At 50.9% G+C, this 19229-nt stretch overlaps 1 protein-coding gene across 5 annotated transcripts in view; it reads right to left on the minus strand.

The window, feature by feature from the left end:
• LOC105474942 (dipeptidyl peptidase like 6) overlaps nt 1–19229 on the minus strand; it is a 1161442-nt gene that overhangs the window by 18030 nt on the left and 1124183 nt on the right. For all 5 annotated transcript variants that reach the window (XM_011729883.3, XM_011729885.3, XM_011729882.2 and 2 more), the window contains exons 18-19: nt 6515–6613; nt 2041–2110 (exon numbers count right to left, since the gene is read on the minus strand). In XM_011729883.3, coding sequence (XP_011728185.1) covers nt 2041–2110; nt 6515–6613 — 169 coding nt within the window. The remainder of the gene's footprint in view (nt 1–2040; nt 2111–6514; nt 6614–19229) is intronic.

Raw genomic sequence — 19229 nt, forward strand, 5'->3', positions numbered from 1 at the left:
CAAGGACTGAGGAGTCGGGTGCGGGGGGCGGCAGGAGGAGCGGGCCAGGAGTGGCGCGCTAGAGTGCTGCATGCTTAGGGTCCTGGTCAGTCATGGCGCTGCTCTATGTTGAGGGTGTGTTTGTTTTCTTTTGGGTTTTGTAATTTGAAGCAGGGGCTCAGGGACTCCAGATCTCCTTGTTATCACATTTGATGTCACAGTGAGAAACAAACAAAAAGACACAGCCTCCAAGGAAAGCTTGCGAGGCCAGAGTGAGTGTGCGCCCAGCGGGTGGGGTTGCCTGGCCCTGTCCCAGCTCAGCAGAGCTCAGCTGTCTCCACCTGGCACAACCACTTTTCCCTCTGAAGGGAAAGTGAATCGTTTTGTAAACTGAAAAGCTTTTGGGGATTTCCTTTAAGATCACTGAAGAAACCAGTGGGCAGGGGAAGAAAGCTGGTTCGGAAGTTGTTAGCATCCTGGAGAAAGTGGGGGAAATCTGGTTTCACCCCACGTGTGTGGGGTGTGTGGGTACGTGTCTGTGGGGGGGTGGGGTGTGGATGTGTGGGAGTGTGGGTGTGTATAGATGTGTACGTGTGTGCATGTGTGTATACACATACGTGTGCATATTGGTGTGCACGTGTGTGCTGCATGTGGCTACGTGTGCACACGTGTGTATGTGTGTGCATGTGTGTGTATGTCGGTGTATGTGTGCATGTGGGTGTGCATATGTGTGTTCTTATGCAGGTACGTGTGTGTGTGCGTGTGTGCACATGTGGGTATGTGTGTACATGTGCGTGTGTCTGTGTGTGTGTGCGTGTGTGCACATGTGGGTATGTGTGGGCATGTGCATGTGCCTGTGTGTGGGTGTGTGTGCGTGCAGGTGTATGTGGGCCTATGTGTGCATGTGGGTGTGCATATGTATGTGCTTATGTATGCAGGTGCATGTGTGCGTGTGGGTGTGCATGCGTGTGTGCACATGTGGGTGTGTGTGCATGTGCGTGTGCCTGTGTGTGGGTGCGTGTGTCTGCATGTGGGTGTGCATGCGTGGCTGCTGGGAAAGTGTGAAAGCAGTCCAGATATTAAGGAAAGTGGGTTAATTGCAAAACGGAATCAGCTATTGGAATCTGTGCCCTGGGGCGTTTCTATAATGGAACCTTTTTGCTATTTAGGGACTCAGCCCTCAGGAAGGGAGCCGGGCAAGACACCAGGGTTAATCAGCTCCATCAGGTTCCGGCGTTTACTCAGGGGGTCGCTGCACTGGCATCCCTAACACAGCCTGGCACAGGCCTCTGCTTCCCCTGGCTCTCCCAGGCTACAAGGGCTGCGGGAGTTTCTCCTGCTCCATGGTCTTGAAAAGACAGACCAGGAGGTGCACTGGGGCGTTTGCTCAATGGTCCGGGCGGCCCCCTCTGCGCTGCCTCCCCGTGTGGTGTGAGCACGTGGGCATCACCTCGACTCAGGGCTGTCAGGCAGCATTTGAACCTATGCACAGGGCACTGGGCTGGCTCCTAGCACTGAGTTCCCTAATCACACCCAACATCTTCAACGCATTTACAGAGCACAAAAAATTGTTCTCAAAACCCAAACCGGAGGCTTCATTAATGAACACAAGAGCTGAAAAAATTCTTTGCTGGCGAAGAAAGAGCATTCAGGGCAGTGGCCAGAAATGCCAGCCAGTGAGACCCACGGGCTCAGGGTGCAGGTCCCAGGCTCTGGCCATCTTGTGTCTCTGTGTCTTGGGACCTGTCCCCTGCCTGCCTCCGGTGAGCCTGTCATGCAAGATGCCACTATGATGATCCCAGCAGCCTCCCTTTATAGTCACAGAACCTGAGGCAGCCTGGGGAGAGGCGGTGGGTACATAGCACCCACTTTCTTTTAACCTCTGGGTGTCTCCACGAGTCCTAAAGAACCTGACATTGGGCTAAACGATCTTATGTTTTCAGTTTGCAACCATATCGTTTCTCCTGCTTATCTTTTCCTAAGAGTTCAATATTCATTTATCACGGGGGTCACGGAGCCCCAGAGCGAGCACCAGGGAAAGACAGACGTGACGATACTTACACCACCAGGAGCAGAGGGTAGTGGGTGGTGTCGGTGAAGGTTGCTGGCTTCAGGATCTGCATGGGCAGGTCTGGGGAGAAGCAGAGCACAGCATGGGTTAGGGGGGCAACGCTGGCCATGGGGTATCGGGCATGCCCTTGGGTGACCATGGGGGTGAGGGTGCTCTGGATCGGGCCTGAGGGGAAGCCCACAGGACAGAGACTGGCCCGGGGTTTTCATCCTGAGGACTCTGGCCTGCTGTGCGGCCTTGGGCAAGTCACCCAACCTGTGTGAAGCTTAATTTCTCTGAAGCTTCCATTCAGTCTTGCATATGGGAGCACACTGAATGCACAGAAGACTCAATGGCCTGGGCACTTGCCAGCAGCAGAATTTCAGGCAGGGAAATATGGTGCCCTGAGAGGGGGCAGGCTGCCTGCAGCAACAAAGCATCTCTCAGCATCTGATCGGGGATGCCGGGGATGGATATTTGGGAGCAGGGAGGCAGGGAGAGGAAGAGACAGAGTCTGGGATGAAACAGGGGGCCGCCTAGAGGGGAGAGGGTGCCGGCCCCTGGCAGTGCCTCTGTGCAGAGCCAGGTGGCTCTGCGGGTCTCACTGTTGGTAGGTTTGTGCTGGGTGGCTCTGTAGCTCTGCTGCAGCCACAGCTAGAGGACGCCAGGGAAGGATGGTACAGCCCACTGGATCCTGCGGCTACCAAGGTCACTGGATCTGGTTCTCAGCAGCGTGAAATCCAGTGGGTGAGGGAGACTGGGTAGGAACCAAGCCTCAAAAACCTGCCTCACCAATTTCTTCTGCACCCCCCCCACCTCCCAACAAACCTTCCCATCCAAGTTGGAATTTATTTATTGACGTTAACTACGACCCAGATTACCAAAGGCACAGCAATTAAATTGGAATTAGCGACTTTTCAATACAATTACTACACAGATACACTGCAGGCTTGGGAGGCTGGCTAGGCAGCCAGCTCTGACCTGGCGTCTCCTGACTGATTCGGGCTGAATGTTAATGGCTTGCAAATTGGCTCAATGGCCCAGGGACTAGCGGAGAGGCAGGCCTTGGACTTCATCATTTAAATTCCATAAAACATGGTCTGGGCTGCTCCCTGCCACTGATAAGCCCAAGGGCAGACCTTGGAAACCGGGTTCTGACTGGCTGAAAACATTTCAGGGGAACCGTTCTGGAAGATGTCCTACTTTTCTAAAAGAAAAAAAAAAAAAAGAAAAGAAAAGCATTAGCCTCTGGTAGCACAAAATGAAAAAACAAAACCAAGCCAGGTCGGTAGGGCTGACATCTTTCAGATTTCCTGCGATCCCTAAGGGGGTCTTCCTGTTGCCGGGCTCATACAGGCGCCCCACATCCTCTCCTGGCATCTGTACCCACCTACCTTTCAAGGAAACCCCCTGCAGGACAGAGTGTGTGGCAAGGGTGGGGAAGCTGGCTTTGTGCTTCGAAAGGTCTTTTCTGCATTTCCTAAGAGGAAGGGATGACAGTCACACACCAGTGCTGTAGGCTTGGGAAGCGTTACTGGGACAGCAGTGGGTAGAGGGGGCTGGAGGGGGAGGCCAGGTCTAAGGAGCTCAGAAAGGAATCTTGCCAGGGTGACGGCCTGGCTGCCAAGGCTGCTGAGGAGGCAGAACAGAGGAGCTCAGAGACACGCCGGGGCAACGATGGTCTCTCCACTGGGCTGGGATAATCTACACACAGTTCTTCCTTTTTTTTTTTTTTTTTTTGAGATGGAGTCTCATTCTGTCACCCACGCTGGAGTACAGTGGTGCGATCTCAGCTCACTGCAACCTCCACCTCCTGGGTTCAAGTGATTCTCCTGCCTCAGCCTCCCCAATAGCTGGGATTAAAGTGTGCACCACCACACCCAGCCAACTTTTGTATTTTCAGTAGAGACAGAGTTTCAGCATGTTGGTCAGTACACACATTTCTTGGCCAAAGCAGATTGTCACAGCATCCATTTTTTGTTTGTTTGTTTGTTTTTTGTTTTTTGAGAGAGAGAGTCTCACTCTGTTGCCAAGGTTGGAGTGCAGTGGTGCGATCTCGGCTCACTGCAACCTCTGCCTTCCAGGTTCAAGTGATTCTTGTGCCTCAGCCTCCCAAGTAAATGGGATTACAAGCACATGCCATCACGCCTGGCTAATTTTTGTATTTTTTTGTAGAGATGGGGTTTTACCACGTTGGCCAGGCTTGTCTTGAACGCCTGACCTCAAGTGATCTGCCCTCCTCGGCTTCCCAAAGTAATGGGAATACAGGCATAAGCCACCGTGCCCGACCTTTGTTTATAGTTTTCTTGAGTTTCTCTTCTTCCTCCTCTAGGCTGGGCATGATGGCTGACACCTGTAATCTTGGGACTTTGGGGGGACTGAGGCAGGATTGCTTGAGCCCAGTAGTTCAAGACCAGTCTGGGCAATAGACCCTGTCTCTACTAAAAAAAAAAAGAAAGAATTAGTTGGGCATAGTGGCCTGCCTGTGGTCCCAGCTACTCAGGAGGCTGAGGTGGGAGGATCACTTGAGCTTGGGAGGTCAAGGCTACAGTAACCCAAGATTGTACCACTGCACTCTAGCCTGGGGGACAGAGTGAAGCTCTGTCTCACACACAGACACATACAAAATTATTCTCTTTCTTCTAGACCGTTCCCTACTCATTTCCTTCATGCCCCCTTCCGTGGCGTGGTCACCTTCAGGGTATTTTAAGAGAGAGAGCCTCCGGACATGTAAGTGTGTTGGGGGCGGGAGCGGATTTGAAGTGCATTAAAATTCCAGAATGTTCTGACTTTCAGAGGTGAACGCAATGTCTGGAAAAGTTCTGATAGAGCGCAGCTTCCTACGGCCAAATGGCAGGGGCAGGATTTTTTGGCCCGGGCCTGTGGTGGGCTGCAGGGAGGGCGTGGCGAGCACGGGGGAGCGAGGGTCCCTGTGTAGGGTCCACACCTGGGCTGTCCTGCAGGCTGGGACTCCAGGGCAGCCTCCAGACCCAGCCACAGTGAACTGCACTTGCTCTTGCCTAAGCCCCTAAGCCCCTCATGTTGCCCTCTTCTCTGGATTGCATTCTCGCCTCTTGTGAGCCCACCCGAGGTTGACTCCAGGGACCATGTTCAAGTCCCACATTCTTTGAGCATTCCCAACACGTCCCCAGCCCAGTCTCAGGCTCTTCTCTGAACTCTCGTGCTGTTTGCTTTCTGCTCTACGCAACGCAGCTTTGCAGCACGTACTGTTTAGGGGACCTGTTTTTGTTTCATGGGGTGAGCCTTGGTTCCTGCTCTTCGGAGCTGAGTCTGTTAGGTGGTTGTGTCTCCTCTAAGCTGCTGAGCACAAGGGGGCTGCCAGCGAAGATGCCGGGCCCCAGGTGACATGCCACTGTCTAGTGTCGGGGAAGGGCAGACAAAGAGGTTCCAGAGAGTCTGGGGATGGCAAAGGCAAGGTGTGTGGCTCCTCCCCGCTGCCCTTTCAGCTCCGTGTTACTTATCAGCCTCAACACACTTTCCCCCAGAGCCCTGGAAACCTTCTCTTTCAACAAAGCGCTCCTGCAGTTACTATCAGGCAGTCAGAGTTCGCACAGGAGGGAAACCTGTTTTCAGCCTCGGAGGTGATGGGCAAGCGGTGTCTCCATTTCAAGGTTTGAAGTCTGTTATTTGACGCCAACCTACCACCAAAAGGCTGCTATGCAGAGATGTGGGGAAGTCTGGAGGGGGGACAGAGTTCTGGGGGAAGACAGTGAAATCTGCTGTGGGAATTTTACACTTGGGGTTTCCAAGAGTAACGACCTGGTGGGCAGTTAGGACACTGGGCCAGCCGGGATGACTTGGGAGCCAGCTGCGCACAGGTGGGAGTTGAGGCTCCCAGGCTCTGCCTCCCTTCTGGAGCTGTGAGTCCAGGTCCAGCTAATGTTGTGGGGTGTTTAGTGCTTAGCAATGCCTAGCACAGAGTTAGTGCCCAGGAGAACTTACCGAATGACTGGGGGGACAGTTCAAGGAAAGAAGGGCACAGGCACAGAAAGGCAGAGTGAGAGGCGTTTCCTAGGAGGTAACAGCACTCAAACCTCCTCACGTAAACTCCGGCTGCAAGGACACCCCTCATCAGCCCACCCTCCACCAGCTGATGAGGCAGGAAGGACTTCAGATGGCACAGAAAGGGAATTTCCAGAGGGAAGAGGTTTCTCTGGACGGTGTCTTGACACGGTCACCAAAGAAGGACAGCGTTGGAGTCTGCGATCTTGCTTTGAAGCAATTGTCAGCCTCTCAGGGAGAGAGATCCTGTGCCCTGCTTTTTTTTCATTTTGTCACCAGAGTGAGCATCTTGGTTCTGAACACAAGACGCTCCATGCCAGAGGAGCTGCAGGGCAGAGATACACCCCCATGCTCAGGGAGCCTTCTGTGCATGGTGCCTGCTGCTGATGACTGCACTGTGTCCGAGCCCATGTTTTCTTTCTCTTTTTCATTCTTTTTAAAGGGGAAAAACGTAGTACTTACTATAATCATCAATCTCGATGTTCCTGTATTCCACTTTAGGCATCTGTCGGTCATTTATGGCCTTCTTGACATGTTCATTTGTTTCTAGGTCAAAAATTTCTGAAAGAGAGGACACAGGGACATGCTGAGATGCAAGGGTCACTCACGGAGGACCTCTGTGGGCCATGGCTTTTCACGTGCGTAGACTGCTACTTTCATCAGCCTCAGAGGTGGTGGTTATTATTTCTAGTATACAGACCAAGAAACTGGGCTCAAGTTATGCACTCAAAAGCCTAGTCTCAAATCTGGGATTGGGGCGGATTAAAGATTCTCCCCACTGTCCTAGGCTCTCTCCTTCTCCCACCAGGGGTTTTTTTCTCCGTGGTGTCACACGCACAGGTTTTGGTATGATTCTCCCCATGTCTGCTGGTTTTAGGAAAACCTGTATCACACATCTGTGAGGACAAATGGTTTTCCAAAAATTGTGGCCATAATAACTAGAAAAGGAAAGGAACATTAAGTGTTCCCAGAAATAAAATGGATTCTGATCTTTCTCCTAAAACAAGATAAGGTGGTCTCTGGACAGACCTTAACTTCGATGACTGTATTTGTGGACAGTGGAGTCGTGTGAGCCTCACTGCACACTGTGGTGGGACTGGCTGTCCTCCCTCCATGGTAGAGACCAAGGTCAGTTGCGCACTGCAGCGTGGATGCACTGGACCTCTGTGCCTCAGGCTGCGACAGCGCACACACGTCCTCGTTATCTATTTCTTCAAATGCAAAGAAGTCCCCTGAGGAGCCCACTCTGTTCATCTACTGAAATGGCCATTCTACTTCATTTCATCGTCTGATGTGTCATCAAAACCACCCAACTTCCTTTCTCCCTTCTCACACTAAGCCTACACATGGGGACAACTTGCAAGGAACTTTGCCTTTGGCTCGTCAGATCACTTTGAAGCAGCTGTAATTTGTGCATTTGTTTAGAGTAAACGAATGATCACAAACAATGCTAGAATGGATGTCCAATCACCCTCCCGTGTAACTCCCTTGGAAAGAAAAAAAATGCTGCTCTGGAGCTCTGCAGGTGGGCGCTTCTCCGGGGCAGCTGGAGGTCAAATGACTGCCCATCGCTAGGAGACTCTGGACGTGTGGCTTAGTGTGGAGAACATGGGGCTGTGGCTTTATTCAAGAACTGTGCCCAGCAGGCCTGGCAACCTTCTGTAGAGGAACAGAGGGATATGGAAGCTCCCAATGCTTGTGAGGGGTAAATAAAAATGAAAATGACTTGTGAGTTGCTGGACACATGTTTGAATATTTAGCTTTGATTAAAAAATAAGGGGAGAATGGTGACACTTGTTTTCAAACAGGTAGGGTTTTAACAAATCTGACATTAGACCACCACTGGGAAAGATTCCGAACACCATGTAGCACGCAAGAAAAGTGTCCCTTGCAGACAGCAGGAAACACAGCTGTGTCTGCAAGGGCTGTCTGCAGTGGTGAAGTCCGAGGGAAGCCCAAGTAGACTTGACCTTAACTCTGAGACCCAGAGACCTGGCTGCAGAGGTGGCGTGCTCTCCCTCGCAGTCATGCACGTGAGTTAGGGGAGCGCACTCCATGCCAAGGCCTGCATGCCCCCGTGCCAGCTTCACAGCCTCAGCCCACGTTCCTAATGGATTGGGGGCAGCACTCATTGGTGTTGACTGGTGTTGGACTCATTGAGTCCAAATGCCTTCAGCCCTTAATGCAATGCTCCAGGCACACGCTTAGGTGAGAGGAGTTGGTTTATGAGACAGTGACTGCATATCCTTCATGTTCTATTCACAGTTACAGGAAAGGAAGACTAGCAGGGAGCGCAGCTGGGTAATGAAGAGAACAGCATTTCCCAAGCTCTTTGCTGCCCCAGGGCCTTTGCGCGTGCTGCCCTGTATTTGAAATCTTCCTTGCTAGCTCCTTCTCCTCCATCAACACAGGCGTCACCTCCTCCAAGGGAGGCCTGACCACTCTATCTCAGGCACCCGTCAAAATGAAAGTTTAGGTCATTTTCCTGGCTGCAAATCCTTCTCCCTAACCCCTGCCAAGGTATCCGTGTTCAGTCCCATCCCAGGGACAAAATGCACTAGTTTTGAGTACCCTGGGTAGATGGGTTTGTGGAAAATAAATTCCTATCTTGGAAATTAAGCATCTTTAGACGGTAACGTGTCTGGGTTTCCACCCAAGTCTTTCTCCTTGTTCCCATGTGGCCCCAGGAAACTAAACAGGACTGAGAAGTCCTCCTGAGTGTCTCAGGAAGCTGCAAAAGCCTCCCCCAGGCTCAGACCTCTTGAATGGCAAGAGTTGGAAAAACTGAGGCCGGACTGTCAACCAGTGTTTCCCACACGGCACAGACCCGAGAACCCAAAGCAAACTGCATTACATTGATGGGAAAGTTTCTGACGTTTAGAAGACTAATGATGTGCCTAAGTTAATTCACTGGACTCTGGGACTATGAGGCAATCCATCCATACTCTCCAAACTCCAGCTGATTGGAGGAGACCAGTGCCTGGATCTCACGAGGTCATCTCAACACTTCAGCTGTAACCCTTGGAGAACCTGTGATCTTTGCTGCTCTGACTGCTGACATGATCATCCCAGGTGGAAAACAGGTGAGGAACTTGGGGTGTGCAAATGTGGGTCAAATGATAGAAGTGACAACCCACGTAGGTCAGGGGAATTGGCAGGAGCAAAGGTAGAAAGACCCTCTACCAACGAGAACAGAGATGGGCTTCTGCTTCTGGGTCCCAGAAAGGGCTTCAGCTGGGGGGTCTGCTGGTGGCAAGAGCCTGTCTGGATGACTAAATCTCAAAATGAGAGAAAATGCGGACAGACCCTCTCACAGTTGGTTAAAGGTCTTGTCTCCGTATGTACGCATGTGACTTTGATGTTTCAGGTGTCACTGTGCGATCTCAAATGCTGATCACGAAGGCGAAAGTTAAACTCAGGGAGCAATGTTGTTCTGCTGCCCTCTGAGTCAAGCTGGCCTAGAGCTAACGGGAACACAGGCTGGCCACCAAACAACCATTACCAGTTTCTGGATCTGAGAGTTCTGGCTTCCTGTGGGAACACACCACGTTCTGATCGCTCACGGACTACACGGGCTGCACGTGAATACCTCGTTCCTCTCTATTGAAATCCCACCCTTCACAGGAAAGCACCAAAGCAACAGACTATTAAATTTAGTTAAATATTAGATTTCTCATTTAATGATTGCCCACACAACTGGTTTTATCAGCAGAGAGCTGACTGTCCCACAGGGGACTTGAGTTAAGCCATTTTATTTGTTCCCATAATTGCATTCAAAGAGGGCAGGAGCTCAGCAGAGAAATAAGAAAAGATTGGCATATTCCCTGAAGGACTCTTCTTTTGACTTCAGGGCAGTGGGGACCTCCAGTCTGGAGCATACAAATGGCCACTCCTTAATTAAATGTGAGCCCCCTCTAATATTTGGTGGAATTAGCTATTATGAGATCTGGACACCGTGAGACCGCAGAGACTCATGCCTGCTCACGAGGCTGCTTCCCTCGCTGCCCTGTGGGGAGGTCGTGGTGTAGCTGTGCACTGTTGCAAGACATGCTTCCAAGTGGCCCAGCAGGTTCAGGGGATTGGTGGAATCACCGCTGTGCTAAATTTTGGAAAATTGGTGACCAGATCCAATGAAAACCAATAGGCAACGGATCTAAGAGAGGAGGAGAGCAGCCCCTTCCCTTTCTCACATTTCCACAAGAAGTAAAACTGCAGGACGGTGTCTGCCATCGGAGGCTTAGGCAGACGTCTCTTCGGCATCTCCCTGTTGCCTTGGCCTGACTTCCCCTGCCTGGGTTTTCTGTGCCTTTCTAGTCCAGGCCTCTCCTGCCCTATTTCTGCTCACTCCTCACGTGCGCCTTCCCCTGCGGCCATCAGTAAGACCCCTCTCTGCCCCGCCTCGCCCCCTCCCTGTGCTCTTGCGGCTGCCAGCTGCCCACCCCAGGGCTGCGCCATCAGTCATATTCGAAGACCAGATTCAGGCCCAGAGCCCGCATGACTACTGTTTAAACTTACTCACCTTCACTGGATATCTCTTTTCTTTGAGCTCCATTTTTGTTTTCTGAGATAGGGTCTTGCACCCAGGTTGGAGTGCAGTGGTAAAATCATAACTCACTGCAGCCTCGAACTCCTGGGCTCAAGCAATCCTCCCACCTTGGCCTCCCGAGTGGCTGGGACTACAGGCATACACCACCATACCCGGCTAAATTTTGTAATTTTTGCAGAGGTAGGGTCTCACTATGTTGCCCAGGCTAGTCTCAAACTCCTAGACTCAAGAGATCTTCCTCACTGGGTGCAGTGGCTCACACCTGTAATCCCAACTCCATCTCTACAAAATATAAAAATAAAAAAATCCAGGCATGGTGGCACACACCTGTGGTCCCAGTTACTCAGGAGGCTGAAGTGGGAGGACAGCTTGAGCCCTGGAGGTCGAGGCGGCAGTGGGAGGATGGCTTGAGCCACAATTGCACCACTGCCCTGGAGCCTAGGCGACAGAGCAAGACACCATCTCAAAAAAAAAAAAAAAAAAAAAAAAAAAAAAAAAATTCCCATGAAAGGATTGTAGAATCTTGGGGCCAAGATGCTAAATATTACATTTCTTAAAATCATATTGTCCTTCCTTCCACATATACATGCAGTGATCAACAGAGACATGCTTTATGAACAAAATAGAAGAGACAAAGGAAAGGGTTCGGGTGTGGTGGCTCACGTCTGTAATCCCAATGCTTTGGGAGGCCAAGGCAGGAGGATCACTTGAGTCCAGGAGTCTGAGGCCAGCCTGGGCAACATAGGGAGAACTGATCTCTCCAAAGGAAAATGTAAAAATTAGCCAGGCATGGTGATGCATGCCTGTAGTCCCAGCTACTCGTGGGACTGAGGTGGGAGGATTGCTTGAGCCCAGGAGGTCAGAAAAGAAAAAGAGGTCCTCCCACCTTGGTCTCCCAAAATGTTGGGATTACAGGTGTGAGCCACAGCACCCAGCCTCTTTTCTCTGAACTCCAAATGTTGAGTTGTGAGAGTCAGTGTGACACAGTTTGGGCAACTGTTGTGCTTTTTGCCATCTTTTTTCCTCCAGTCAGATTTTAAGCAACTTGAGGGCAGGGTCCCAGTAGGTGACATTTATTTTTGGTCCTTCTAGCATCACACTAGGCCCCTGGCAGGCGTTCAATGCCAGAGGAGTCGTGCATTGAATGGACTCGTGTGTGTGTCTCCCAGCCCACAGATGAGTGGGTGCAGTGGCTGGCACAGTGCCCAGCCCGGAGGTGCTCCTCGAGGCACTGAGAGCTGCTGGGTGGCAGTGAAGCCCAGCTCTCCTCCTGCATTAGGTAGTAGAGAGGAAGAAGCACCTGTAGACATCATGCAGGGTGTGCAGCTCCGAGCGGGGCTTGCTTTCCACTCTGTATTAGCCAAATGCCAGCTCGCCCACCCAAGATGCTGGACTGAAGACTAACATGTTCCGACAGCAAATCTGCAAACACTCCACTCGCCAGGACAGCTGCTCACGTGTGCACCCCTGTGGGTCCAGAAGATTTCAAGCACAGACACATGGCGGGATTCGGGAGACCAGTTCCCAGGCTCTCCGCATTCATAGGAGCCTAGTGGCAAATGTGCTGAGAATGGACATGCCTGATTCGCTCCAAGGAGCTGCTCCTTTCCTGTGCCTCCTTCATCATGGCCTTACACAGGCGTCTCGAGGGCAAGGAAGGCCTTGGAGCCCCCGTGTCTGTCCCTGGGGCATCTTGCACACAGGTGGGCCCCACATGAAGGATGAAGGACCACCGAGGCTGAGTTCACTAAGAGAATCCCACCCGGCCCAGTAATGGGTAAGAGCCCCCAGCAACGTGGTTGGCTTGTCATCCTTTGATTTTAACAAAACCGAAGGGGAATCTCACTGAGCTAAAAATCAATAGATCGTTAAAAATAATCCTTACTGACAGAGAATGGATGGGCCACAATGTTCGGCATATCGGTCAGGAGTTCAGAGAAAATGGCGCTGCTATAACAAGACTCCTCTCTGTCGATTTATTTATTTACATGAACACATTTTCAGAGATTCTATAGAAACAAAAAGAAGCAACCACCAAAAGCAGGGACAGAACCACGAGCGCACACGTTTCTGACAAGTCTTCTCTGGAAATGAGTCAGGTGCGCTCATGAGCTGAGTGAAAAACCACCATGCCCAGCTTGCTAAGAGATGCATTTCAGGGCAATCATAACGTTTTATGTCCAACAATTATCAAAGTATGTAAAGTATCCTAATTGCTTGGATGTGAACAAGTGATAATTATGATGATAATTCCATCCAACAAGCAATGATTATGGTCTTATGGTCACTGGAAATTCAAAAGAAAAAACCTTTACAAGATTTCCAAGATTAAATGACATTAGGACAGAATTCTGGGGTGATGGGCCAACAAATGGAATGTAAATATCAGCTCGAGGAGGAAAAGGAAGGATGTAAAGCTAAGAAGAACTTGTTCCAGAAACATTTAACTGGGCGGTGGTAGGTATCAAATTGCCACAATACTTAGATATCACAGGATTATGTAATTTATTTTAAAATAAAATACAATATGCTAAAAACTTATTCTGTATAGTTTTGAATTAATGAGAAAAACTTTAGGTGACAACTTAAAAATATGTATGGGATACATGATTTCTCAAAAATTCTCTTAGGGATTTCATGAGCAAAACTACTTGAGGACTGAGGGCCCAGTTTCCTCTGTCTTGGCCTGACTTGGCAAGGTCCCCTCACATAAAGGCCACTTTATAATGAGACTTTCTTTGGCAACCAAATTGCTCCTTAAAATATTTGAAAGCTGTGGGTCTTAGGTACAAACTTGTCTGATGCAGCTGTGTTAAGACATCGGGCTGAAGTTAGGCATCAGGCTGTTTTTGAAATGACAGGCTTTCTTCTTCTTCTTTTTTTTTTTTTAACATTTACTTTCCTTTATCTTTTTACATTTTTAGTCCTTTTGGTTCTGCCCCATATGATCTGTAGGAAAGAGCTGGCTTTTACCTCCAGGTCTGAGACGGGTTTGTGCACTTGCTGGACGGCCCCAGCCTCGGTGGTGGCTCCATGGCTGTGATGGGGCAGCTGCCCGCTGTGTCCCGGCCACTGTTTCTGAGAGCCAGAGCTCTGCCCAGCTGGCCTGCAGGGTGAGAGGCATGAGGACCTACTCTCCAGACACCCACCCAGTCACCTGCTGCTGCACCCAAGGAGGCAGCAGAGCTGTTCCTTCTTCTTCTTTTTTTTTTTTTTGAGACAGAGTCTCACTCGCTCTGTCGCCCAGGCTGGAGTGCTGTGGTGCGATCTTGGCTCACCGCAAGCTCTGCCTCCCGGGCTCACGCCATTCTCCTGCCTCAGCCTCCCAAGTATCTGGGACTACAGGCGCCCGCCATCACGCCCGGCTAATTTTTTTTTGTAGTTTTAGTAGAGATGGGGTTTCCCCGTGTTAGCCAGGATGGTCTCGATTTCCTGACCTCGTGGTCCACCCGCCTCGGCCTCCCAAAGTGCTGGAATTATACGTGTGAGCCACCGCACCCGGCCAGGGCTGTTTCTTCTTTGTTAGGACTAGACAAGACCCACATTTTAAGGGCCACAGGCTGTAGGATTCTGCACGATGCTTTGCCACCCTTGGCAAGTGCCACACCTCCCCAGACTGGATTGAGACGGCAGCTCTTCGGGCCCTTTCCAGTTGCATCTCTCCCTGCAGGTCCTGCAGAGGCAGCCCCTCATTAGAGGCCCCCTAGCTGGTCCAGACTGTCATCCTCTCCACCACGGACCCCAGCAGCCCTCCCGTCTGCAACCTTGGGCCCTTCCATCCATTCGCTGCATGGCGACCAGAAGCTTTTAGAGAGGGACGTCTGACAGTGCTCCTCCTGGGACCTGCAGGATGGCAGGCAAACTCCTTGGCATGTAGTGTGCCAGTGACGCGTAGGCCCTCTGGAATGCCATGCTCCTGACATCTCCCCGTGTGTGGGCGCCCCGTGCTTGATGGAAGGGGAGCTGTGGGCACAGCCTCGACAGTCTAGGAGGGGGTCCCTCAGGGAGAAGGTGGGGCAGGGGCAGGGGTGCTCCCAGCAGCACGGGTGCAAGAACAGAGACTGGAAGCCTACTGCATCCGGTGTTGCTTCATGGACCCACCTGGGCACCACTGGTGGTAGGGGCTGGTTTTGCTTTCTTATAAAAACCCAAATGAAGAGAGCAGGAGGGAGAGAAACCTAACTTTTGATGCCATAAAGGAGTGGCAACCAGGCTACCTAGTGATCCCAAGCTCCCACACGCGCTTGCGGGACGCCGTGGGGTGCTGTCAGCCAGCGCAGCCAGCTTCAACCCCGCCACACGCACGCTTTCTCTGCACGGCTGTGGGGCTGCACTGCAAGCCACACGGCGATTCTGACTCCCTCACGTGGAGTCGGCATCCCCGTCTCTAAGTGGGCCTGCCTTTCATATTTACATTAAAGCCCACAACGTATTCACTATGATTTTGTTGGTTTTTTATCCCGATACCTAAGTTGTTTGAATATCCAGGCACCAAATGAGTATAGGTTGGTCCCAACCATAATTACCTTCTTAAGGAAACAGCTTTTAAATAATTCAGAGTCACATCTGTGAACACCCCGCAGGCTCTGTTTGTAGATAAGATTTTCTAAAGAGGAAAAAAGTCAGATATTCCCAGGGTGGTTTTGGGGTCAGTGGGGGAGAGGAGGAGAAAGGACAAAGAATTCTGAAACAGTAATTTCAAAATTCACAGCAGGGCTGGAAGAGGACAGTGTGATGGAGTCGGGTCCCAGCCTGCCAGAGCCCCCCTTGCCAGCTGATGCCCAGCGCCGAGGCTTTGCGCTGTAACGGAACTTGGGCCACACCTCGGCTGCCAGTCACAGCATCACACGGCGGCTCAGGAGCCCGCTCTCTGAGACCTCCTGCCTTTCCCCGCCCAGCTGTAGGCCACGGGCCCCGCTTTCCTGGCTCAGCCCCACAGGGCGGGTTGGAAGCGATGCTGCTTTGCACACTGTTCACTACAGGCGTGAGCTGCAAATGCCCGTGCTGGCATGGCCTCACCAGGGCTGATCTCAACCAGGGGTGATTTTTTTGACCAGCAGCTCAGTGGTCACAGAGGCTGCCGCTGTGAGCGTGTTTCCCAGGTGGCAGCGACGTGAAGGCCAGGAGATCCTGGGTTTCGCCCTTTGTCAGACATCTGGTATCAGCCCCCAGCCCACAGTCAAGAGCGCCTGCTTGGAAGTCAGATAAGACAAGAGTCTAGGCCTTGCCCTGAAGTTTGCTGTGGATCTCGGATGAATTATTGAACCTCATAGGGTTGGTACAAGGAAGGGGCTGGTGCTGTGTGGAGAGCCCAGAATTGCTGCTATGATTACATTCAAAAGAGAATAATGAATGGCCAGCCACAGGCTGCTGCCTGGGGGGCTAAGAGGCTGGCATTAGAGGGTGAAGTTCAAGGGCTGAGCCCTCCCAGTGCGTGGAGTATGAGCCCAGCCTGTGCATGGAGGCTGAGCTGCTGCAGGAAGCAGAGCCCTTAATTCCACGGGGCCCCCCACTGGTTTAAGAGCCATCAGGGCCTGAGGAGCATCTCTTCCCTGCGACATGGAAGGCTTCTCAGAGCAGGAGACGGTGCCGTGTTGCACGCTCACCCCAGAGCTGGCTCGGATGGGCCCTGGGGGTGGTGTACAGGCGGACAAGGTGCTGAGAACGAGCTGCAGGTGTGACTGCTTCCGCCTCCCCAGACTCATCTCAATGGGAATGCAGGCCAGGTATCGCTCTGGATTTGCAGTTGTCCTTCAGACCGCCTGAGGGCAGGTGGCTGAGCAGCGCTGTGCGATGACCATCTGTCTGGAAGAACAGGCTCTGTTGGAGCCTCACTGCTTGGGTCCGAGATGCAACTCCACCGCTTTTGCTTCCTCGCTGCGTGCATGTGGCCCAATCACCTAAGCTGCTGTGCCTCAGCTTCCTTAGCTGACAAGTGGGGATGATAGCAGTTCCCGCCTCACAGGCTGTTGTGAGGATGAAATGAGCTAAAGTATGTAAAGTATTGGGGATGATAGCAGTTCCCGCCTCACAGGCTGTTGTGAGGATGAAATGAGCTAAAGTATGTAAAGTATTTGCCACAGCACCCATCCCGGAGCAAGTGCTTGATAAATGCTGGCTGGGGCCACTACTCTTACTACCACGGTTCCCTGTCACCTCTAGCCTTACTCTGGCCCCCTGATCAGAACACGGTTGTCTGAGATGTTCAGGATGGAGCAACAAATGGAACAAGTACAAGTGGTGTGGGGTTCTGCAGAATCCTAATGATGCAGAACCACGAGCCGGCTGAGTGTTCGGATGAAACAGGCATCTGCAGGGACGGGTAATTTACTGCTCGCCTTTGTGTTGCTCCTGGAAGTCTTCCAGCGGCCTTTTCAGTCGTAAAAGAGGACAACTGATCTCAAGCTTACCTGAGGCCCAAAGGCTGGTGTGTGAAGTGCTGGCCTGACAATGGCTTTGCTGCCTGCCTGAGATGCACATCCACCCGCAAACCTCGTGCTGTGGACCCTGCATCTACTACAGAGACCACGAGGAGTCTCTGACGTGGTCCAACCACACCGCGAACAAGATGCTGCTGGAACTGGGGGCCTGGAAGCACCAGGCACCTGCCTCCTCACCCAGGATGCATCAGTTTGACAGACAAAATGAAAGCTCAGTGCATTTTGTTTGGGGAGGATGCAGCTGGGTTGGAGACGGGCTGGGAAGCACCGCAAGAGGACATCAGACATGTCAAAAGGTAAACACACTGAAGTGTTGCCTCCCACGGCAAACACCTGTAGGTTAGAACTCAGGGCTGGGTTTGGCACTTTACCAGGGCCTGCCGTGCTCGGCTCTTATTTCCCAGGTGGACTCGAAGCCATTCGTGCAGCTACGACGTGCCACCCCTCAGGGACTGCCACGCAAGGATGGGATTTCAGGCAGTTTTATCCAGGCACAGGGAAAAAGCAGGTGTTCAGGAACGTGGAGCCCCTCAAACCATGAAGTCTGCATGTAACATAGACCCTGAGCAAGATGGGGCCCCTACTGTCCTCCCGGGGATGGGAATGACAATCACCTCAGCCACATTTAATCTTTTTTTTTTTTGTTTTCCAAGTTAAAATGGAAAGTCACCATCCTGAAATAGTTTAAGTCACCATCCTGAAAGAGTTTGAACTATTTTGACAGCCAGAAATACAGAAACAGGCTAGGATGGGAAGAAATATTCCTAGAGTTTGAATTAGGCTCCAGGAAACCCAGAGTCAAATACTGCTATATAAATAGGCTTGTAAAATAAATGTGACAAAAATAATTCTAAACGCCATCCAGTTTCCAATTGGTCAGCACTTTGCTGAGATTGAGTGCAATGGTGTTACCTTCAGGTTCACTGTTAAATTTCACACAGAGAAGAAGGGAGTACAGGCATGCAACACCAGCCCCATCCTTTGTGCACAGTGCTTTTTATTTCTTAAGCCACTGGGTCCTATCTCTTTGCTTCCAGGAGTCACAGTCACCAAAGTGACAGCTCAATTGCAAACAGTGAAATGCTTCCTAAAAAATTCCCATCTATGCAGCTCTGCGATGGATGTGGATGGCAACCTAGGGCCTATGGTCTGTCAATATTGATTGGATTGATCGGTTAATGCAGTAGCCAATCCCACAGAAGAAAAGAAGTGGTTGTTTGGTTTTCCAGCAGAGTTAACAAAATTTCCCGGATCTTTGAGCACATTAGTGTGTTGTACTTGCTGGAAGACATTTGGTCAATTCTTACTGGGACTCTCTTCCAAAGAATTACATCTCAGCCCGCCTATATATTACCTTATTCTAAATGGAATAAATGAAACATTTTCTCAATGATGTCACACACGTCTAAGATATAGGCTGGCTTCATTTTCATTCACACGTGAGCCTTGGAAACTGTTGACTTGATCCAGCACCGTGGGAGCTGTTAGGAGCCCCAAGGACTGACCAAATCCAGGCTGGAAGTAGCTTAGAAGTCAAAATGCCTTTCCCAAAAGTCGGGACTATATTAACCTTTGAACTTGAATAGATTAATAATAGCTTCCCCCAAAGAAGTAGAAAGCATTTAAGGGAATGACTTTTGTAAGAAGAGCCATATGCTATATCGTATTTTTCAAAGTCAAAAAATACTTTTGTGTTTTTTGTTAGACCACAGATTAGAAAAACCTTTTAAATTTGAAATAATTATAGATTCCTAGGAAGTTGCACAAATAGTACATAGAGTCCTGTGTCCCCACTTCCAGGGTCCCCAGTGGTGGCATCTCACAGAACCATCAGGTAATAGCCAACCCGGGAGGCTGCAATGCTGTGAGCCGCACTGGACACCTCATCTAATTTCTACCAGATCATCCATTTTTTAAGAAGGGGAAAACCTCACAAATATCAGAAAGGTGTCCATGGACTCTAAATTTTATCAAATACTCAATATGAAACTACATATTTTCTTAAGGAAAAAAAAGATGTCATAGTTGAGGCTCTGTGCAACATCTGCATTTTTTCAGGGAAAATTCCACCTAAAGAGGTCTAGCACGGATATTTTAAACGTTCACTGTCATGCTGGAGTACGTCTGTCAGACTCCACCGACCCCAGGCCCGGTGGAAGTTCTAGCACAGCCTCTGTGGCCTCCTGGAGGG

This window comes from Macaca nemestrina, chromosome 4 (assembly GCF_043159975.1).
Source record: "Macaca nemestrina isolate mMacNem1 chromosome 4, mMacNem.hap1, whole genome shotgun sequence".
Classification (NCBI taxonomy): domain Eukaryota; kingdom Metazoa; phylum Chordata; class Mammalia; order Primates; family Cercopithecidae; genus Macaca; species Macaca nemestrina.